General features: G+C 47.0%; 1 protein-coding gene across 1 annotated transcript in view; it reads left to right on the top strand.

Moving 5' to 3' along the window:
* Positions 1-739: 739 nt before the first annotated feature.
* The window catches only part of DIPK1C (divergent protein kinase domain 1C), a 386,763-nt gene continuing 363,092 nt past the window's right edge, over positions 740-24,410 (top strand). Inside the window, exon 1 of the mRNA XM_086965226.1 lies at positions 740-1,298. Within this exon, the coding sequence (XP_086821352.1) occupies positions 1,119-1,298 (180 nt within the window). The 5' untranslated portion in view covers positions 740-1,118. The remainder of the gene's footprint in view (positions 1,299-24,410) is intronic.

Genomic DNA, 24,410 nt, shown 5'->3' with positions numbered 1-24,410 from the left:
CCATAATCAGCCTAGGGCTCTTGCCTTGCACAATGCTCTTGGCAGGAATAGTAGCGTGGAAGGGCAAGAGTGTGTCTCGTTCACCTGCAGAACGTGTTTTTCAGTCAGTTTAGGACTCCTTAGACATTTTGCTGTCTCTGAATAAGCTTTCACCTGTCACCACTTCTCTCGGATACCTAAATGCGCCTCACCAAAACGACGCACATTCGTGTTATGCCTTCCAGACATTAAAATGGGCTTGGCGCCAAAGATTCATCGTGTACTGAAACGTGATATGTCTCCAAGTACCTCGTCCATAATTCCGTGTGTTGTCAAATTGAGAGCCCCACTGCGTATCCCCACAGAGTAGCCAGGGCACCATAGTAGGCTCTGGTGCAAATCAGGAACACGAGCCCGCAGCCTATTAGTTTGTATTAATAGTACTAATAAACAGCCATGGCCATGGTGCAGAGAACCCCTCACAACCGTGGGACCCGGTGCCACTGCCCCCTGTGTACCATTGACAGCAATGTCCCCAAAACTACAGCAGGGCAGTCAACTCCAAGACAAAAGGTCGAATCTGGGACTCAAACCCCTCTTGCCGGTGCGTAGATTTACAAAAGGGGGTGGCGGGGAGAGGTGGAATGCGGGCTGCCTGGCGACGGGAAGGCTGAGTTCAGAGCGCACCGAAGAGGGCGGAACTACGAGGCTTAACTCTCAATGCCTCTTCAGTTCAGTGCAAAAGAGCTGGGCGCTGCACGAGGGCGGGATAGCGGGTCCACGGCTTCTCGGAAGAGTGGAGAGGCAGCAGCCGCGCGGGCGGTGGGGCGGGGCGGCAGCACCACCAGCCATGCCCTGACAGCATCAGTGAGGGCCCGGGGGGATTCGGTAGCAGCAGGCGAGTCTTGTACGGCGGCAGAGGACACCAGTCCCACCGCAGCTGCAGCAACAGTCCACGTGCGGGCGGAGGCATGCTGCGCGAGCACCTGCAACCGGCATCACTGCCACCTCTGTGACCCCTCGCGCCCTGGCTCTGCTTCCACAGGTGCTTCGTCCCTGCCGGATGCCCGCTCCCTTCCCCGGGACAGTCGCCCCCTAGAGCTGGATGGGTCCCCTGCGCCTCCCCCTCAGGTGTCACCATGAGACCCCCGGCGCTGCTGAGGAGGCTGCAGCTGCGGGGGTGCCGGCGCGGCGCGCTCCTCTTCCTGCTCTGCTGGGCGGCCGCCTGGGTGCTGGTGAACACCTTCCTCCTGGTGCACAGGAGCGTCTTCTCCGAGCGCTGCACAGACGCCGAGAGCCGGAGGATCCTGGGCCGGCTGGTAAGGCGCGCGCAAATACATACAACACTCAGAGACGCATGAAGTAGGGGTGGGCGTTGGTGGGCTGCAGCTTCCCAAAAATTACCACGCTAGACTTCCGAAGGTGAATGAGCAATACAGATACCTTTACATTTTTATATTATCACATTTGCTGTGGGTTCCACACAGAGGTCCTATGGCAGGTTATGTCTTCTGACAAATTGCTGTGCAAGTTTTTTAAAATTATTTTTTGATATGGAGATTGGTGTTTACTTTTCTTTCTCTAACTTTAAAGTTAGATTTTTTTATAGCACCCACCAGACTTAAATATCTATAAATGAACTGTACTAATACGTAAAAATATATCAGCTGGTAGGAAAGCACAAAGGAAGCATATTTTTTGTGTGAAGGAAGCAAAGATTTTGATAGGATCACAACTAATCAAGGCACTTTACTTGGTGGTGTGCAAATGACAACTATTCATCGAAACCCAAATTCCACACGTTATTGTTTGTCCTCTATATAGTTGTATCAGTAAAACTGTATACCAGTACGACATTTTCTGACCATTTCAATGAAAAACGTGTTGTCTGTAAATAACAGTGTGATTCCACACCATCATTTAGTAATATATTTGCACAGTATGTTCCAAAATGCCTTACCCGATACGTACCATCTCCTTACCACTCTCCTTCAAAATGGGTGTGGATCATTTGCTACCCTTGTTCTTTGTGTGACGCTTGGATTTTTCACAATCCCAATGACTTCAGTGATGTCAGATTGTTGGCAGCACCCCACAATCTGAAAATAGTTCCAGCACCACTGCACAAACTCACCAATATTTGCCGCTGCAGCAAGGAAGAGGGTGGAGTGAATAAGTCATGGTGACAAGCTAATAGGCTGCCAGGGAAAAATGTATTCCAACGACTCAACATGTTGCTAACACACTAATACTTCAATTGGAGCTAAGTTCACAAGGTTATTGTTGGAGCCAGCGTCATTGAGAGATGATGGGTGTACCCGGCAGGATGCAGGATTACTCAGATACATGATGGTCCATGGAGAAAACCTTAAAATGGAACAATATTTATGCAGTATTTGTTCATTTTGTGTAGCACCAACCACAATATGCAGTCCATGTTTTCATTTATAGACCAAATGCTGAAATTTAAGAGGTTTATGATCAAATTTTATTTTTATTGGTGCCACAAATAGGCTTCCCGACTGTTTGTACACTATGAGTGGAAATGTGAGAAGAACATTTATTTTACATACATAAATCACATACATATTTTCCACATTTTGGAGAGACGACCTTATAAGTGGGTCAAAATGACATTTTTACACAGGGGCTACACTTGCTTGGTGTATTTATAAAGGGCAGTTTCGTCAACACGTAAAGGAAATGTTATGTTCCGAATGTTATAATGCTTAGGTGCTAAGGTATAAGAGATTGAAAGATGGCTTTGAATTGCAGCCTTATATGTCTCTGACAACCCACCTAAGTCCCTTTAAAAATGCTGATCCCTTGTGACTTGTCTTTATCAAGTGGGTGCCTGGCAATACACAAGCCTCGCATATATTTAGCCTGTAAGAAATGTGGAAAGTCCTGACCCAGGTCTTATCATAAATGATAGGCTGGAGCCAAGCCCCGCACACCCATATAACCAGGCGCCTATGACAGTGGACTACTGCTGCCTCACTTCAATGCTATAGAATCATAAAATCTCTACGGAGCGTCAATATTCTTTTTAGAAAGGGTAAGCTCTTCTTATCGGAGCTGTTTGAATTTTTTGGGAGCGGTAGCAATATTCAAAGCAGGGTAGTTATGCATTAATGGGACAGTACTGGCACTTCTTGGAGGGATGCTGGTCATTCCAGCATCAGGCAGTAGCAGTAGTTATCACTGGGGCTGCTTTGCCCTACGTGGGACAGTTTGAGCGCTCGTAGGAGGTCTGCTGCACTTGTATTTGGGCAGTATCCATCCTTAAGCGACCTTCGTGTTCGATTCCTTTCTCTCCTCGCTATCTTTTGCGCTCCTCTAAAACCCCTGTGTCCTCGAGAGGCTGAGAGACTGATCATCTGCGCTTGCTTTGTTAGTGAGGAAAATACCTTTGCCCCAGTTCTCGGTAAAGGCTGGAAGAAGACAAGAGAGGGTCTACTGTACTTGCAATGGGCAGTATCAGTACATTTTATGATGTCTGCTCTGCCTGAAATGGGTAGTACCAGTGTCTCATAGCCGGTCTTCTTTAGTTGCAGGGGACAGTATCAGCTAAATGTAGGAGATCTGCTATAACTGCAATGGGCAGTACAAGCAGTTCGTTGTCAGGCTACTTTAACTGCAATAGGCATCACCGGTGCATTGTAGGAGGTCTGCTACACTGCCAGTGGCCAGTATAGCACTTCATAGCAGGTCTGCTATCCTAGCAATGGGCCATGCCAGCGCTTCTTAGGTTGTCTGGTGTCCCTGCAATGGTCCATACCAGGGCTTCTTAGGAGGTCTTCTCTACTTGCAATGGGCCATACCAAGGCTTCGTAGGAGGTCTGCTATACTTGCAATGGTCCATACCAGGGCTTCTTTGGTGGTCTAGTGTCCCTGCAATGGTCCATACCAGGGCTTCTTAGGAGGTCTGCTCTACTTGCAATGGGCCATACCAAGGCTTCGTAGGAGGTCTGCTATACTTGCAATGGTCCATACCAGGGCTTCTTTGGTGGTCTGGTGTCCCTGCAATGGTCCATACCAGGGCTTCTTAGGAGGTCTGCTCTACTTGCAATGGCCATACCAAAGCTTCGTAGGAGGTCTGCTCTACTTGCAATGGCCATACCAAGGCTTCGTAGGAGGTCTGCTATACTTGCAATGGTCCATGCCAGCGCTTCTTAGGTGGTCTGATGTCCCTGAATGGTCCTTACCAGGGCTTCTTAGGAGGTCTGCTCTACTTGAAATAGTCCACACCACAGCTTCCTAGGAGGTCTGCTCTTCTTGAATGGGCCATACCAGGGCTTCTTAGGAGGTCTGGTGTACCTGCAATGGTCCACACCACAGCTTCCTAGGAGGTCTGCTCTTCTTGAATGGGCCATACCAGGGCTTCTTAGGAGGTCTGGTGTACCTGCAATGGTCCATACCACAGCTTCCTAGGAGGTCTGCTCTACTTGCAATGGGCCATACTAGCCCCTTAGGTGCTGCGCACGTTCACCGGCCGACGGCACCACTACCTCCGTAGTGCTGCCATCGGCCGTTTAATGTTCGAACTGCACCTGCGCAATGGAACGTCCAGCAGTGGAGCTGGACGTTCCATAGCAGCTATGAGGCTAGAGCTTCTTAGGTGGTCTGGTGTCCTTGAATAAATAATCCATACCAGCGCTTCTTAGCAGGTCTGCTATACTTGAAGTGGTCCATACCAAGGCTTCCTAGGAGGTCTGCTATACTTGCAATGGGCCATACCAGCGCTTCTTAGGTGGTCTGGTGCCCCTGCAATGGTTCATACCGGGGCTTCTTATGAGGTCTGATATGCTTGAAATGGGCAGTATGAGAGTTTCTTAGGAGGTCTGCTATGCTTGTAATGGGCTGTACCTGTGCTTCAGAGCAGGTCTGCAATGCTCGCAATGTACAGTGCCAGTACCTCTTAGGAGGTTTACTAACTTCTAAAAGCAGTAAACAGCAAATCTTAGGGGGGCTGCCATACCTTCAAGGGCAGTACCGGTGCTTCATAGGAGTTCTGCTATAATTGCAATGATGAGTACAAGCATTTAGCATTTGCGCTCTAGTTGTAACAGGCTGCTACACTTGCAGTGGGCATACAAGCGCTTCTGAGCAGATCTGCCATACTTGCAAAGAGCCGTACTAGTCCTTCTTAGGTCTGCTTTGCTTTACTTGCAGTGGGTGGGACTAGCCTTTCGTTGGAGGTTTGCTCTCTTTTAAATGGGCAGTAGCAGCTCTTCATAGAAGGTTTGCCATTCTGGCAATGGGCTTTACCAGAGCTTGTTAGAGAGTCTGCTTTACTTTTATTGGGCAACATTAGCACATTTTGGGAGGTCTGCTATCCCTGCAATGGGCAGTGCCAGCGCTTCATTGCAGTTCTGCTATAATTGCAATGGGCAGTACCAGCACATCCTTTGATATCTTCTACACCTGCATTGTGTGGTACAAGCACTTCTTTTCACGGCTGCCATACTTTTAATGGGACAGCTATGGCATTGCCCTAGAAGCCTAGAATGTTTTAAATGGCACAGTACAGATACTCTTCGGTAGGATGTAAGTATTTAGGGGCCAATCAAAAGAGGACTTATATTTTAGCACTAGAAAAGTACAAGCACACAAAACTATTACACATCTTTTAAAAACGAATTCCACGATTTAAAGTTAAAGTACGGAAACTGGGAGCCTGACCTCAAAATATTTTAGTTGCGGCTGACACGGCGCTCAGCCAGGCACTGGAGGAATAGGCATGTTCTCCATGCAGGCTGTAATGCAGTCTGCCTGGAGTAGAAAGTGCGCATTACTGGTTTGGATTGCCCGAGAGGGCTGATCAAACAGTAATTGTGCACTTTGGAGTGGGCAAACCACTCCTCCCCTGCCCAGTTAGCAGAGCTGCCGTGCCCACAAGCCCGCCCGCAAAGGAAACATAAAATGCTAATAACTGAAAGTTATTGCCATTTTATGTACTTGCTTCTCGCACTGCAAGAAAGCAGTGGGGCGACGCTCTACCGCCATAGCGGAGGAGCCGCCACTGAAATATTTGAATGTAATCAACCTGAAAAAGTCTCTTAGAACATTCTGATATCCGTCATTAAGGGCTCCCGATCAGCTTTACTGGGCCCCTTGCATGATGACAAGGAGACAACCGACCTCATATTGTAATGTGCCTGTAAAGAACAGCCGTGAATTTTAGTCAATTGTAGTTCTTCATGATAAAGGTTCTGGGTGCATCACTTGACCTCAGAATGACGTTGCCCAATGCACTGAAGTTGAGAAGGGACTACTCCTGCTCATTCCTCTACAGACAGATCTGTCTGATCACATTCTCTCCATTTCCTGGTGCTGCGTGGCTCTAAAAGATCATCACTGGTTGGACTGAATCCTGGCCTTGAAAACTATTCAGAGCAGGAAAATTACTGTTGGACCTGAATTTAGGAGCACCACTTACAATGTTATGTCTATTTAGTAACATTTCAGGATAAGTAAAGGATGTAAGTAATTGCACAGTGACTACCACATCTGAGCCTCTATGTCCTGAAATGTGCCCGCCAATGTTTTATTTATTTATCAATTCAAGCAGTTTTATATAACATGAGCATAGCCTGGAGGCATTAGAGTGCTTCACAAAACAAGAGATATTAACAAATACATTAGTACAGGCAGAATAAAGAGACACTGTACACGCAAGTCAAGAATAACATAACAAAAGAAGCAAGAAGGGATTTAATCATGTGGCGAAAAGCTGATTACAGAACATCACATTAGGTAGCAAGAGAATCAGGATAAGCCTATTGGTTAGACCAGCGGAGTGGCCATGTGTGATGCAAACCTAAGGAGAAGAACTCGATCGGAAGGAAAGGTGCAGGCTGTGCAAAACAGGGACAAGATAAATAGATGAGTTAGAGAAAAGAAGGGGGGAGAAGGAAGCCGGCATGAGAAGATTCGCTAAAATATAGAGGGAGAGAGGAAAGAAAGGATGTAACAAAGGTGGATGGTTATATCAGATAGCAGAAATTATCTAGGAGCTCTAGTAATAGGTCTGACATTGAAGAAGTTTCTGTTCGTACTTGAAGACGGCTAGAGAGGTAGTGGTTAATAGACCTGGGGATGTAAAAAAAAATGTCAATTGATACTTGTATAGCGCACTACTCACCCGCAAGGGTCTCAAGGGGCTTGTACGAATACCGCTGTGGAACCCATCCTGGCTTTCCCTGTGAGGGGTCCACTCCTGGGCACCCCCAAGGTGGAGGCCAGGCATCCTTAGCGTTGTGGGGGCTGTGGGCCGTTGTGGAGTTTAAGCAAGCTATTGCCCAGAGTTGCAGAGTGGGACTCCATGATTGGAATAGGCACTGAGTCGAGAATTATCAGGTCCGTGGAATTTTTGAGCCCAAGACCCTCTGAGGCGGGGAATTGTACCCTGGTCCCGGGCTAGACCTCAGCATCAGGGTCCACCGCTCTAACCATTGAGCCACACGTCTGTGAGAGTTCCCAATCTCTGGTCGTGCCTCCAGGAGGGGTCGCGCCACTGTATATTGAATTTTGAACGTTGTAAGGTCTAACAGCACTGTTTCGGTGCCTAGACCCAGCAGGCCCTTGCAGATTCTCTGCAATGAAACGGGCTGTGGGTGATGCACACCGTCCTGTGGGGATCCCCGGCTTCTATGGATTTCCACTGAATAGTTCGTAGAGCTGGTGAGATATATATCTTAATTCCAGAGACAAAACATGCTGCAGCAAGAACCACAGCCCTGGAGGGGGGGGGGGGGGAGGCATATTTTAGAAAGTCCAGTCAAGACAGAGTGGCCATAATCGATCATTGACAACACCAAAGATTGGACCAAAGTCTTGAGCTGAGGGCAATTGCGTAGCTAGACATATGCCCGTCCGTGGCGGCCCCTGCATTTGCCCCCCTGCGGTTGTGTGTAGGGGGGGGGGGGGGGGAGGGGGGGGGGTGGTATTTCGTCAGCGGTCGCAGGTAAAGGGGGGTGCGAAAGGGTTTGGGAGGCTGCGGCTGCCCACAAAACTCGCCACCTCCATGCTACGCCACTGGCGCAGAGAGGAACTAGTCAACTCCCCACAGAAGACGCAGTTGGAAGCGCGAGGTCTGCTCCATAGCATTCTCTACGTATGTGAGTATATTATGAAGAAAGACCTCTAGTAGGTATATGGCATTGTCAGTGATGACAGCCTCCTTTCATGTGCGTAGACGGAGGCATTCGTGCCACACTACACCGACAAGCATAGCTGACATGTCTGCATGTGCACAATGGGGCAGTCAGAAAGCACTTTACAAACAAACCCACCAGAGACGCTGGTTTGTAAAAACAAGATTTGCATAAAGTGTGTTTTGGGACGGACCGCGAAAGCTCCTGTCTCGCAATGTAATTAGCGGATGCTTAGTGTGATCTAAGGCATTTGACAGTGCTCACAACGCGCCTAAGATTGTTGTAATAGGTGCTGTGTAACAAAATGCTACAGTGATTAAGCTATTTATAAAGTGGGCACCATAATTGTATTTAGAGGAAAATAGATATTTAAAGAATAAATATGCTAACTATATGGAACACTTAACTGATGTACTATGATACCTCACTTCCATTTGCTCACAATTTGCGTCCACTACAAGTGCAATAACTAATAGGAGAGAAGAGACTATATGAAAAGTTAAATACTTCCAGCACATTGGCTCAACGCGCTTATTGACTTTTACTAGGTTTTATGTAAAATTGTGAAATCTAAGCTTTTTCTATCAAAATAGTACATTACAGTTTAACATTTTAGTATGGCAGTCTTTGAAGATGGGGAGACAAGAAGGCTTCTTTGCTGCCAGAAGGCCAACATGCCCATACACAGCACGAGAATAATGTTTTCATCTTTTCTATGTTTGAATGATTTATGTTGCACCTTGCTATTCTTTTTTGGCACGCCATCGCAGCGGCTTTGCTGCCCCTGCATTGAACTGAGTCCGTGGGGCCATTACAGTTTCTCCGTTGTGACAGTCAGTTTTTTGTGTGTGATAAGTGTGCTTTGAGGTTTTTTTTAATATAGCAAGGGAAGAATACACGATTTGCCCAGAATCACAGGATGTTGAGCGCCGAGACTTGAACCTGGTTCCCCAGTTTGGAGGTCGAGCACTGTAGCCGTTAGGACACATCCTTGCCTCCCCTGTCCCTGCTCAGGGGGTCTCACTCCTCGCTTCTCCAATCTCCCTCCGAGATCACCTGGCAGCAGCTGGGACAGCCCCTGTCACTACCGTGCCATGGGCGGGGCCAGGAGACCGTCGCTGAAACACAGGGCAGCGGATGGACCTCCTCCGCGCTCACTGCGAGGCAAGAGACAGCTACAAATTCACCAGGACAGTAGACATGCATTTTTACTGCTTCCACAATAAACATGTGAAGCTCGGGCTGAGCCGGGCAGAACGATCGATCCAGTTAAACAGCTCTAAGAGACTGCTTCTAATCATCAAATATTCAGCACACATGACAGAAAGTCCTCTAGAAACGTGGACAGTTCTACCCCACTTCTGCGCAAACGGACCTGGCACCGTAGCCAGTGGTATGACGAATGAACCGACTGAGATGTGTCAGCCACAGCCCTTGTGTGTCTAGTCCACCAGGGGGCAGTCTTGCAATGAATGGGACAAGTCGCTCTTCAGGACCTGACACCCAGGCTCACTGCCCCACAGAACAATGCAGGTGCAGCACAAACACAAGCAGCGTTTGAAACGCTACGAATCAGCACGACAGGAAGAGCAAGATGAAAACATTATTTTTAATAATATTGTTCTTATTCTCATTATAATACATGGGAGCCTGAATCTCTGTATAAAAGCATGTCTCTAATTTCCTTATTGCATGCAATGTGTGACTTCTCTAGTCCCTGTGATAAAGAAAGGACTAGCTGCTCAACTGTGATAACTAATTACAGTTGAGTTCTGACATCAAAACGTCTTCTACCAGAGCCAGCAGGCAAGAGGAAAGTCTGAACATGGAACATAATTAAAGCTTCAGTTTACATAAAGAAAATAAGATCTTGAATTTCCCTTTTCTGCTCTACTTTTCTAGTTGAGCGGTGACAAGCAGAAAGGAGTTATATATTGCAATGTTAATTTTTTGCACTTTAGGTAATTATAGAAAGATGGAATCTCTGTATATTTCTATATGTTCTGATCTGCAGCGGTTTTGGGAAAAAATCTGACTTGTATCAAACTTATTCTAAAATATTTCTCATCAAATATCTAACTGCTTTTTGGCATGTTTATTTTGCACTAGCAAGTATACTTTTAATATTCATGTTTGAAAACAGTCTTTCTATTTTAAATGAAAAAGCAACCTCACAAAGAATTTAAGCGGTTTGAGGAAAAGGTGATGTGTGACCATGTATTATAATGAAAAAAGAACCCCGTGCCATATGCTCAGATGATACTGCAAGTTACCTCTGAGCACCATGACCATATCAAGGATCTTAGCCATCAGCCTCGATTCTCTATATGGCCACAGAACTCCACAGTGGTTTGAAATATCCTTAGAATGTGTGGCAGGGGGTTCATGGATCTCATACACTCAAGCTTTTTTTTTGCCTCAACATTCTTCAAGCTTTATACTGCGGACAGCTTTGAATTCAGTCTTGATTTATAAATCTGCACTGCGGACAGCAGGGTTCAAAACTTGAAAAGAGAAAGAGAAACAGTGTGAGAGGGAGGAAGAGAGAGAGAGAAAGAGTGAGAGAGAGGAAGAGAGAGAAAGAAAGAATGAGACAGAGAGATGAAGAGAACAAGAAAAAGAGAAAGTGTGAGAGAGAGAAAGGAAGAGATAGAGCAGGAGAGGGAGTGTTCACGCTGGAGAAAATCTTCACAGCTCACCTTTCTGCCACCAGTGTGTGTCCAACCACGTGCCGGGTCATAGTGCACCCTTGAGTTTAGTGATCTGAAAGATAGTATAGAATTAGTAATTGCAGAGTACATACAACTGCACACGCATATTCTGTGTTACGCCTCTGCGCACCCAGGCTGCTGTATTCCATCAACTCCCACTGCAAGGAGGTGTCCGTGCGCTCTTTTCCTCCCAGGGTGCTGTACCTCATCTACTCCCACTGAACAGCGGTGACTTCCCATTACTGCGCTCCCAGACTGCTGCACCCTATCCACTCCCAGTGCCCGGGGGTGAGTGCCCGTTCCTGCGCACACAGACTGCTGCACCCCATCCAATCCCACTGCCCGGAGGTGATTGTCCATTCCTACACACTCAGGTTGCTGCACACTATCCACTCTCACTGCCCAGAGGTGACATCTCGCTGCTGCGGAAGGAAGCTTCTCTACTCACCTTCTGTCACCAGCGTGTTTTAGAAGAGGGTCCACCATGTGCCGAAGCAACCTACTCAGGCATAGTTAGGATGGCCACACATCTTCGCAGATTCCACATACGTTGAGCTCTGGTGGTGTTGGGGGAGGGGGGACAGACAGCAATTCGTGAAACACAACTTGTTAGTTAAAAAGAAAGATAAGATTGTGCGTCATTCGTTCATCAAAGGAGAGTGGAAGAGAGAGAGAGTGATACTGAAGAGAATATTCGCAGCTCACCTTCTGTCACCGGTGTGTCTCTCACCACGTGCCGGGGCATAGTGCACCCTGAAGCTCCACATTTAAAAGATAGTAGAGAATTAGTAATTGTAGAAAGTCCAGTATGCAGGAATAAAAAGACAAAGACAGTAATTCTGTTGATGTGAATTGATCCTCAGAATATGTCTTGTATGCAACAAATTTAAAGCAAGAATGACTGAACAGCCATTAATTTCTACTTCTCAACTTTCTCATATGTAAAACATAACATTCCGAAAGCGACGCGAAGCAGCCACGAGCTGTGACACGAATGTCACACTCGTGTCTACATACTTTGATGCTTGCAACACACCATACCTACTTGAAAACAAGCATATGCAATACAATAGGTCTGGCATTAATAAAGTTTGAGCTATTGGCATTGCTAAATAATGCAACACCAATAGCTCAAACTTTAATAATGCGAGACCTATTGCATTGCAAATGCTTGTTCTATGATAGCGTTGAACTTAAAGTGATATTGCACAAACCATTATGTATGACACAAATTCTTTAACAGGAATAAAACAAAGGAAGATGTTATGAATGGTAATTGGCACTATCTTAATGTAGAGTATAATAACAATGCCCTCTCACACCCCTCCCTCCCCTATTAAAAACACAAACATCTGCATGGTCAAAACTATTTTAATGGGCTTCGTTTTATCAACAATTACTAGAAGTAGTAATGTTTTCAATTCGGCTATAGAAAACAAGTGGTGCACAGCCACGCACGTGGTTTCAATTATCACGCCTGTGTCTGGGCACGATAACTGAAACCCCATGTCCTATTGGTGTCTATTATGCACAGCAAGCGTGTAATAGACACCAATAGGCCATGGGCGGAGCAATGCGCCCACCTTTAGCCAATTGCGTGCAGCCTTTTAGAATAAGTCGCACGCAAAGGGCAATGGGGAAGCACGGAAGGAAACACACACGCACAACCGTGTGCGATTCCTAGGTTAGGTTCATATCTCAGTTTTTTTCACTTACAAAAAGTGTCGCGCTACGCACTGCAATGAAGGCAGGAGCTGTACTGCGCACAGCAACACAGGCACGAGTCCTAAAACAACTGAGAATGGAAAGGTTGTCAAAATAAGACAGTAAATTTAAGGGTACATATTTGTTGGACTTGGCCCTTCTGGCAGGTTCACCCCTAATCTTTTTGCTTTTAGTATGTGATCTGTGTTAGTAATTTTTGGTCTCTGTGCACTTTTTCCCTGTGTCCCAGAGTAAAGTGCGTGCGTGTAGTGGGGCTGGCGCGCCCTCCCATAGGAATGCATGGGTGATGTGTGTGTCCATGTTAATTCCAGATGTGTGGGGAGTGCAGGCTCGAGTTTGGTATGTGCGAACTCGTGAGATTGAATGCTGCGCAATGATGTATGCGGTGTGTATGTGTCTAGTGTGGAAGTGCCACTTCTAGACATTGGTGTGTGTGCAGTAAGGGTGCTGCTGTGTCATTGGCTGGAGCTGGCTGGTGAGCCTGGCTTCAGGAGTCTGGATGGGTCTGCCCGGTGGTGAGTGTTGAGATTAGCATGAGTGATGTGAGGGAGGGGTGCACGTGGGTCCTGAATAGGGCTGGGCTTTCCCCACACAATGCTGGCTCTGCCCCCTGTGGTGCGTCTAATGACCCTTGCCCTGCCAGTAAATAGAGTGAGGGGCTGAGCACATCAAGAGTGCTCAAAAACTAGCTGCGACTGGTTTTTACCCTCACCCTGAGCAAAGAAAAAGGATTTTACAGTATAAGAAGGGGCTGTGTCCCCTTACAATTTGTTCTCTTCCAGGATCCTATCTGAGGGGGGCTGCTGCTGTTGCTGGGCGCCAGGAGGACTGCCACTTGGATTGCCTCCCTGCCTGGAGGCCCAGTGGCTCTGGGCCCAGCCTTGCCCCTGCCTGCCTAAAAGAACTTTGCTGGACTTTGTTTCCTTATAGCGCAGGGGAACGCTGTTTGGTGCCCTTCTAGCGCTTAGGAGCCCTTTATTTTCCACTAGCGCTGGGGAAGCGCTTTATGTTCACAGCCAGTGACCACCCGGCATTACCTCGCTAGATAGCGGCATTACGAGTGCCCACCTCGATTTATTGATTGCTGGAGAACCGGATCGTGCCACCAGTTGCTTTCCCCCCCCCCGTCGGGCCACCGCGCTGCCTGCGACGACCCGGAAGCCGAAGGTGTCACCCGGAAGTCCCGCCCCGCAGCACGAGAGGAAGAGCAGGGCGGCGGAAGGCAGGCAGGGCTCCGGTGTTGTAGGAGAGCCCGCACCGCCACGAGGGAAGAGACACGCTGCCCCCCCGCAACCTCGTTCCAGCCGGAGAAACCCAGCAGAGAAGTGCCGACGCTGCGAGGAGACGCCGCCTCTCGAAGTAGCTGGTGAGTGCGGGCGTGCCCCGGGTCGCTTCTCTGTTGGGCAGTATCAGGGGCCTACCGAGGGACGATCCCTGAGAGGCTCGGAGGCATCTTGTGCTTTGAGTCCCATAGGGGGGACTCCACCGATGGCCGCATTTCCTTAGGGCCCGACGCTCCAACCCCAGGGGCATTGCCTTTTATTCGAGGCTCAGCGCGCCCCTTTATATTTACGAGCCTGCGAGGCTCTGAAGGGCATTTCTTTGATTCCGAGTCCCCACAGGGGGGACTCCAACGTTCGGGGCACATTTGTGACGAGCCCCGAGAGGCTCACGGGGCATAGTTGCTTTGAGTCCGCGAGGAACTCCAATGTTGTGGGCCCCATTGGTTCAGAACCTGCGAGGCTCAGGGGCATTTCTGTTTTCGTGCCCACGAGGCTCAAGGCCCGCATTTTGTGTATTTAGAGTCCGAGAGGCTCAGACCGGCCCATTTGTTTGTCGAGCCCCGAGAGGCTCGAGCCCATAATTGTTCTTGAGCCCTGAGAGAGGCTCAGGGTGCCATTCTGCTTTTTAGAGCCCAGCAAGGCTCTTGGGGGACACAAGTCAGTTGTTCAGAGCCTGTGAGGCTCCCACGTGGCCCCATTATTGTATCTCCAGCTGTCCAGCACTTAGTGGGCAGCTGCTACATTTAGGTTTGTGTTCTTGGCTGCCTGCGCAGCCTGCCCTGACATCTTGGACTAAGGGCATTTCAGCCCTTGCGAGGCCAGTTGGCCTGAGGGACAGTTCTAGTGTAGTGCCTATGTGCACCTTGCGCAATCTGTGATTTACTTGCTAATGTGATTTCTGCGCAATTGTTATTACTTACACCTCTGAATGTTTTTATGCTTCATGTGTTTTGCTTCTTTCCCCATGTTTGGTGCTTAGGTGATTGTTTTTTCTCCTATAGGTCCTGCTAGTAAGGTCCTAGTTCCCTGCGTGATTTTCCTAAGGTGGTTAGGGTTGCGTAGGAGGTACTTACCTTCACCAGTAATTACTGGTTGTGTGCTACATGTACTGTTTTGATGCTACAGTTATTATAGGTTCTATGTGCTAGTGTTATACCTACAAGTATTACTATTCCTACAAAGTGCTAATTACAACAAGTTCTAGTTCTAAAAGTGCATACCCCTGACAGTGGTCTATGTGGCCCTGTGCTGTACATAATCCCCTGTAAATTCTGCCCGTGCCTGTTGGCACATTGTAAAGTGTGTGTTTTTATCTAATGTGTTTTACTATAATACAAAGGCTATTTTTTATATAACCCTGTGTGGAGTTTCCTTTGTGGTGGGCCTTGGGTGTTGTTGCTGGGTGCGCGCGCAAACGCTTTACCCATCGCCTCCGTGATTAGCCTTGCTGCTCGCGTCACGTTACCTAGAGGGTGAGCAGGGGTTATCTTGGTGTGTAACTCCCTTGCCCTGACTTGGGAATGGTGATCTCTGACTGACTCTGGGCCGAGCCCTGGCCAGCCAGGGGTCCCGTTTCTAACAATACTATAAAAAAAAAAATACTGATCTACTTTGCTACAGATGTGGGAGCGATGGACATTTGGGCGACTATAAAAACTGTCCTGCTATTCGAATAAAAATCTAAATGCAATAAGACAGGGTATATACGACTGCGTACGCCTAAATCGCTGTGTCCCCTTTTTGTATCCAGTCTGCTGCACCCGATCTACTTCCTCCGCTACGCATCCATGCCTCACTGCTCACCTTTTCGCAGACAGGGCACCTTCTGCATCATGCAGTCCCGCTCTGCCACCAAGAAGTCTCACATTTGGTGCTGAGTCTTGATATCACTATGGCAAAGGACATACTCATGCACCCATCATCATCGCAGGTTGCTCACCCACTCAGTCCTTGTGGTACCACTAACTCAGTGACCAAAGAGGGCATGCTTGTGGTGGTAGGCCTCCCTGTTTGATGGTTCAGGCCTACATGAGGTGTCCGGACCACCAGGACGGGCCATCACAGCGCATGCGATGGGAGCAACTCTAAAATGACGTACAGCACGTGCGCCCGGTCTTTTTTATTGGTAGGGTCTCGTGTCCTGTGACGTTTGTGCTGGATGGGTGTGGTGTGGGTGTATACTAGCCATGAGAGAGTGTCTGTGCCATTCTGACAACTAGACCTGTGACTAGCAGATCACTACAATGAAAATCTGGACCATGAGCCTTGTTGTCTTTTCCTGTAAGCGTTTGTGGAGTGGAGTGGGCTGGCCTGACGTATGCCAGTGCTGCGTGAGGCTGTGAAGAAGGACTCTGGAGCTATGGGCGTGGCTCCGTCATGAACTATATGAGAAATCAACTGATTCAGGTGTCTGTGTTGTAGTGCTGCCATCACCACCGTTCCCTCTAGGGCGTGCGCACCTCCCCTGACGTCAGCGCACACCACCTCACGTGGAGTGCGCACACAGGACGTCGCTAGAAAGAGTCACACTGCCGGGCTCTTTAAAGAAGCGAGCGGCGAGATTCATGCAGTGGCGGCAGAGCGGGCGTGAGGAGTGCAGGTAAGGAGGCGGGGGGGGCTGGTGGGGATTGTGGCGCTTGCGGCTATGTAGGAGCGCGGTGCAGACTGTGGCCTTTTGTTTAAGTATTTCTGTTAATCGGAGCCCCTTCACGGACTCTGATTAACATCAATACTTAAACAAAAGGCCACAGTCTGCCCCGCGCTTTACTAACAAAAGCGTAGTCAGTTTCCAAACACAGCGCGTACTTTAGCACACTCTGTGTTTGGAAACTGTCTCTACGCTTTTGTTAGTAAAGCGCGGGGCAGACTGTGGCCTTTTGTTTAAGTTAAGGGGCTCCGATTAACAGCAATACTTAAACAAAAGGCCACAGTGGGCAGTCAGGAGGGCGGGCCGCAGGAGGCACAGCGGCTGGGTAAACGAGCGGAACAGAAGGCAAGAGGGCAGAAAGGCAGAAAAAAGCGTGGGACAGAGGGCAGAAAGGCACAAAAAACGAGTGGGACAGAGCCAGAGGGCATAAAAGCACAAAAAACGAGTGAGACAGAGCCAAAGGGCATAAAGGCACAAAAAACGAGTGGGACAGAGACAGAGGGCATAAGGCACAAAAAAACGAGTGGGACAGAGGGCATGAAGGCACAAAACGAGTGGGACAGAGGGCATAAAGGCACAAAAAACGGGTGGGACAGAGACAGAGGGCATAAAGGCACAAAAAAACGAGTGGGACAGAGACAGAGGGCATAAAGGCACAAAAAACGAGTGGGACAGAGGGCATAAAGGCACAAATACAAGTGGGACAGTGGGCATTAAGGCACAAAAAAATTAAGGCACAAAAAACGAGTGGGACAGAGACAGGGCATAAAGGCACAAAAAACGAGTGGGGCAGAGACAGAGGGCATAAAGGCACAAAAAATGAGTCGGACAGAGGGCATAAATGCACAAAACGAGTGGGACAGAGCGCATAAAGGCACAAAAAACGAGTGGGACAGAGACAGAGGGCATAAAGGCACAAAAACGAGTGGGACAGAGGGCATAAAGGCACAAAAAACAAGTGGAACACAGAACAGAAAGGCACAAAAAACAAACGAGTGGGACAGAGCCTGAGGGCATAAAAGCACAAAAAAATGTATTGGACAGAGACAGAGGGCATAAAGGCACAAAAAACGAGTGGAACACAGGACAGAAAGGCACAAAAAACGAGTGGGACAGACCCAGAGGGCATAAAAGCACAAAAAACGAGGGGGACAGAGACAGAGGCCATAAAGGCACAAAAAACGAGTGGGACACGAGTAGGACAGAGAGGGCATAAAGGCACAAAAAACGAGTGGAGAGTGTGTACTCCATGAGAGATCACGATTGTACTTGTTAGGATTAATATCCGTTCTTTCAAGTCGTCATACAAAGGACAGAACTATTTCAGGTTGCAGTGTGGCATCTTTATTACTTTTTAGTGAGACATGGACAGCTTACACGTGTTTCGCCCCCTATTGGCGAGTTGCGCCGGGGCTTTCTCAAGGCTATTTCCATATATACAGTGTATATTATTACTGTTTCCTATTTTGACAATATCCAAGAGACAAAACGTTCAATACTCGAGGAGCAAGAGTTCTTCTGTAAGTTTTTAAGGCTGAGAGTGCAGTTCAGTCCCTGCTCCCAGTACTCCGTCTACGGGTTAGTCTATGGGTTGAATACCTGGGATTCAACCCATAGACTAACCCGTAGACGGAGTACTGGGAGCAGGGACCGAACTGCACTCTCAGCCTTAAAAACTTACAGAAGAACTCTTGCTCCTCGAGTATTGAACGTTTTGTCTCTTGGATATTGTCAAAATTGGAAACAGTAATAATATACACTGTATATGTGGAAATAGCCTTGAGAAAGCCCCGGCGCAACTCGCCAATAGGGGGCGAAACACGTGTCGGCTGTTCATGTCCCACTAAAAAGTAATAAAGATGCCACAATGCAACCTGAAATAGTTCTGTCCTTTGTATGACGACTTGAAAGAACGGATATTAATCCTAACAAGTACAATCGTGATCTCTCATGGAGTACACACTCTCCACCTTTCAAACTTGCATCTTTGTACGAAGCTCAAGAGGTCCAGAGCTTCGAGTGTGTCTTCATTCACCTATAAAAGCAGCTTATCAAAGTGTTGTTTAAACCTTAGAATCCTTGGACCTTGCCTGTCTTGCTGGTAACAAAAAACGAGTGGGACAGAGGGCAGAAACGCACAAAAAACGAGTGGGACAGAGGGTATAAAGGCACAAAAAACGAGTGGAACACAGGACAGAAAGGCACAAAAAACGAGTGGGACAGAGGGCAGATAGGCACAAAAAACGAGTGGGACAGAGGGCAAAAAGGCAAAAAAATGAGGGGAACAGAGGGCAGAAGGTCACAAAAAATGAGGGAAAAATGAGTGGAAAGGAAGGCAAAAGGGGCACAAAAACGAGTGGCACAGAGGGCAGACGGGCACAAAAAACGAATGGCACAGAGGCAAAATACAGAAATATAGGGGCAGCTAAGAACAGAAGGCAGAACGGGCAGAGAGGCTTGGGGGCAGCGAGGGGAACAGAAGGGAAAACTGGGCAGAGGCACGGGCAGCGAGGGGTACAGAAGGAAAGACCGGGCAGAGAGAGCACGGGGACAGCGAGGGGAACAGAGGGAAGAAAAAGGGGCACGGACCACGTACAGGCAGCGGGGAAGACAGACAACAGCAGTCACAGGCACAACAATGAAAATACAGGCAATACAATAAATTTGCAACCTGCCCTTAAGACCCTTATTGTGGCGCTGTATGTGTGAAAATGCACCATCTTTTCACTTTTTATAAAGTGAATGTTTTGAGTGCCCTTTGGTGCCGCAGACACATACGGTTTAGTTCCTAGCGCACATAGCCATGGTTGCAGCGCACAGAGACCCTCCACTGCCGCACACAGAGGAAAAAAATTAGAGGGAACATTGGCCGTCACCCTGGTCTTAAACGTAAATGTGTCATTATGTCAGTGAAGTCCCAAAACATGGTCAACATGGAAGGTACGGGGTATCACTGACCCTGTATTCATCCATAGTTCCACATATAACAGATGGTGAACATGACGCATTTCTGTGGATATGAATGTTTATTGCACATTCAGTGGAGTGTTGTAGCTATAGCACTACAGGGCTATGAAACCTTCAGGTTGCAGTATTTAGCACATGAAGAGCAGATAATTAGAGTGAGGCTCTTGGTCAGAGTTCAGCTGAGCCAACATATATACTTATCTGGTCAGTCGGGTACACTGTCGAACTTGGTGCTGGATACCAGTGTTCGAGCCTCAAAGTCGCGTACACATCCTGTTATTGTAGAAAAATCACGTCTGAAAGTGTAATGTAAAATACGGTGCTCATTTAAAACGCTGAAATACTTTTGGGTCGAGTTCGCGATATATAAATATGATACAAAAAAAAATCTGTCAATCGCAGGCACTTATAAATTTACTATACGCTTTGCTTGCAGTACTGTAATGATCCAGTTTCTGAGTTCGTACTTGTAGAACGAGCGAGAGAAAGTTACATAACCAACGTTTTTCCTACTGCCAGAGGTAAGATGGTTGCATACGCTGTTTACAGCACAATGTAATGTGGTAGGGCCCAGGGACAGCATTATACAAACATAATGAATACACAGACACAGATAGATAGTTGAACTGGGTACAGGCAAGTGTGCTCAACTCCATTTTATTACCAGGGTCACATGTCCAGTTATGTCTGTGCTGGGTGAATGTGGGGTGAGTGTAAGCTAGCCCTCCAGATATCGTTGCTGTTGGTAACAAGTACAATAGTAATCATCAAATCATACACAGATATTCCATCTTAAAGGGTTTATGACTTGGGCTGCACAAATGTAGGAGCACTACATGTAAAATAATACACAAAAGATATTATTGTAAAGGGTTCATGACTTGTGGTGCACTGAGGAAGGGGCAGCAGATCTGAAATCATACACAAAACATTCTATCATAAAGGGTCCATGAGTTTTGCTGCACTGAGGTAGCTGCATCAGAAGCATTCAGCATCTGTGGACCCAGCTATGATATGATTTGGTTGGGTCGCACTAGGAGCATTGTCTGTTGCCAACTGGACTGCGTCATGTGTAATCGCGATTCGAACAAAAGATGAAACGCATGCAATACATTGTTGAAACGTGTAGGTTTCAGGGACATTATAGTTCAAATTGTGAGCTGTGCTGTCCGCAGTGTAGACTGCCATTCAGTATTCGTTTGGAGTTGCAACATGAATTTGATTATTGTACTAAACCTATAATTGATATAAAACAAGTTATGGAAGGAAGGATACTAAAAGGATATTGTGTAGGTTTGAGGGACGTTATACTAAGTTTCGTACTGCACTCTACAATTAATAAACGAACAGTCAATTTAATTGTGAGCCCTGATGACCGCAGTGTAGGCAGGTGGCAGCAGTCTGCAAGGGCCCACGGCCACGTGGCATTGAGTAGATCTGGACAGTATTGGCAATTCAGCGTGTGTGCAGCCAGCAATGAGAATGGTACACTGAGTTAGTGGCACCTGAAGAAACTAGTTTGTGTGGAGCCTGGGATTATGCGTGGCCTGGGCAGGCCGCACTGGTAGCAATGTCTTTTGCCTACTGAATTTTGCCCTAATAAGGCCACATACCGATGACTTGTGGTGAACTGAGTTAGTGGTACGTCTGGCACTCAGCGTGTGCGCAACCTGAGATGATGTGTGGTCCGAGCGGGCCGCACTAGGAGCATTGTCTGTTGCCTACTGGACTGCATCATCTGTAATCGCAATTCGAGCAAAAGGTGGAACATGTATGGAAAACATTGTCGAAATATGTAGGTTTCAGGGACATTATAGTTCAAATTGTGAGCTGTGATGTCTGCAGTGTACTCTGCCATTCAGTGTTCATTTATACTTGCAGGATGAATTTGGTTATTGTTCTAAACCTATAACTGATATCAAACAAGTTCTTGAAGGAAGGCTACTAAAAGGATATCGTGTAGGGTTGAGGGACGTCATACTTAGTTTTGTACTGCACTCTGCAATTAATGAATGAAGAGTAAATTTATTTGTGAGCCCTGATAACCCCAGTGTAGGCAGGAGGCAGCGGTTAGCAAGGGCCCGCGGCCAAGTGGTGTTGAGTAGAGCTGTACAGTATTGGCAATTTAGTGTGTGTGCAGCCAGCGATGATAAGTGGTGCACTGAGTTAGTGGCACCTGAAGCAACCAGGTTCTGTGGAGCCTGCGATGATGCGTGGTCCGGGCAGGCTGCAGTGGCAATGTTTTTTGCCTTGTGTTTTCTGCCACGTGGCAATGATTTATGGTGCACTGGGTTAGTAGTACCTCTGGAGCTCAGTGTCTAAGTACCCTGCGATGATGTGTGGTCGGGGGGGGGGGGCTGCGCACTCGTAACAATTTCTTTTGCCTATTGAATTCTGCATCAATTCGATTTTCGAGTGATAATATGCCTCATTACTGACATAAACCTGTTCACTCTTTTTTGCGATGACTTGTGGTGCACTGAGTTAGTAGTACCTTTGGAGCTCAGTTTGTACGTACCCTGTGATGATGCCTGGTACGGAGGGGGCCGCACTGGTAGCAATGTTTTTTGACTTGTGAATTCTGCCTTAATAAGGCCATGTGGCGATGATTTATAGTGCACTGAGTTAGTGGTACTTCTGGCGCTCAGCATGTGCGCACCCTGCGAAGATGCGTGGTCCAGGCGGGCAGCACTGGGAGCAATGTCTTCTGTCTAAAGGATTGTGCCTCAATAAGGCCACGTGGCGATGACTTGTGGTGCAATGAGTTAGTGGCACCTGAAGAACTCAGTGTGTGCGCACCCTGCGATGAAGCGTGGTCCGGGTGGGCCGCACTAGTACATTGTATCTTGCCCACTGAACTGTTACATCTGCAATCGCCATTCCACCTGAATAGTGAGCCCTGCTGTTCGTAGTGTAGCTCGAAGGCAGTAGTCAGAAGAGTCATCGAGGAATGCTTTTTGTCACATCATTTAACAAAATCTGAGGACATAAAGTACAAATGTCTCTGCATTAAATAAAGCAAGTCTGAATTCCATGCTGTCCGTAGTGTAGATCAAGAGTTGAATTCAAGTTGTGAACCCTGCTGTCCTCAGTGTAGATCGAAGGCAGTAGTCAGCACAGACATCGAGGAATGCTTTTTGTCACATCCTTTAACAAAATCTGAGAACATAGAGTACAATTGTCTCTGCATTAAATAAAGCAAGGTTAAATTCAATGTTATCCGTAGTGTAGATCCAAATCAAAATTCAAGGTGTGAACCTAGCTGTCCGCAGTGTAGATCAAAGGCAGTATTCGATACAGACATAAATCTTTGGTGCTGTGCGGTGGGTTGGCAGGAGGCCTGTGTTGAGGAAGCCCTTGGTCATGGCGGCAGCCATGTGAAAGGGTGAGGGCCATCGCTCTAGCAGACTCTTTTGTCTTCGCACAAGCATAGCCTATGTATTTATACTCTTACGCTGGAGTTGAACATTGGACCAGCCCACTCCGCTTCCGCTTCAACCGGGGGGACAGCACAGCTACATGACTTGAGATATTCCTCAGTGTTTGAGATAATATGGGTTCGTCCACTGTTCAGTACACTACATGTATCAATACTATATCTCCACACGGAAAGGTTTGTTATTTGTATAGTGAGTTGTGTACAGCATATCACCGGTACATTTGGGATTGTGTAACTTATTGTTGATGTGTGAGTTCACTCCCTTATACATAGTTGGTTGTCACATCACTGAACATTCAGCTATTGTGCAGTTGAGGGGATATGGTATTTTGGGAAGGTCCGTTGTCATGTTTTGCGCTGCCTCTGAGGTAGCAGGAGGAGAGTGGTCCGTGGGGGTGGTTGTGGTGGCACTGGGTGTTATGATTTTGTTGGGTGTCGGAGCTGCATGATAAGTACCTCTATCACATATTCGTCTTTAGACATGGGTGTGAGTTGGGTGTAATTCACACAGTAGACAGTCGACCTCCTTACACCAGTTAAATGTTGATGTTAATTTGTTACTAGTAAGTGGGGCTATCATCTGTTTTTAGGTAGCATTCCAGATTTGGCTAGTTGTTGAAAATATGGGGAAGTAGTGTTTTCGTGTTTTTTTTCAATGGGAACGCCTAGTTTGTATATCATTAGCATTAGTTGTGGTTCTTGTTTGGGGCGATTTTGTTGGCGGAAGGAATCAATGGAAGAGTGGTGATATTTGCAGTTTTTACTCGATGAGAATAGGATGATAATTAAAAAAGACAGAAAAAAACAGATATGCTTAATGATATATAATTAGAAATTAGCATTTAAAAAAACCTTTGAAATTCACTGCAAAAACCATAGGTTTCAGGAATGTTATAGTTAGGAATTATTTGCTAAACAACAAAAGGGTGAAAGTTCCAACAAAAAAAAAAAACTTCAAATAGAAAAATTTCCTTTGAGGTTAAAGTGAAAGGGAAGGGGGGGTATAGAAATCAAAACATAAAACTGGTTATATAAGAACCCTCACTCACCAACCTAGTGGTGAGATGCTTCATCACTGGGTTCCCACTGGAAAGACCTAATGTCTTTCCAGTGTGCTACAACGCCTGTTTACAGCGGAGCTGGTTCTTGTGTGTGTTGAGGGTGCAAAAAGGAAAGCCAAATCGTGCTAGGTGAGTGCAAAAAGGTTAAAAAGTGCGTAGTTGTGACTGTCAACTATTTTATTAATAGTCCAACTAGTAATAATAAAATAGTTGACAGTCACAGGCGCAATATCTATTAGGGGTAAGAGAGTGAACTAGTATACCCTTACTCTCTCTTTGTTAACATATAGTTAGGAATTAGCATTTAAAAAACCTTAGAAATTCACTGAAAAAATCCTAGGTTTCAGGGGTGTTATAGTTAGCTGGACATTTCACTCATACAAAACCATTGAAATTCCTCCGTTATAGTTAGTTGTACTAACTATAACTTGCGCACCCG

The sequence above is a fragment of the Lissotriton vulgaris genome, chromosome 4_1 (assembly GCF_964263255.1).
Source record: "Lissotriton vulgaris chromosome 4_1, aLisVul1.2, whole genome shotgun sequence".
NCBI lineage: Eukaryota > Metazoa > Chordata > Amphibia > Caudata > Salamandridae > Lissotriton > Lissotriton vulgaris.
This window is presented reverse-complemented; position numbering and strand designations above follow the sequence as displayed.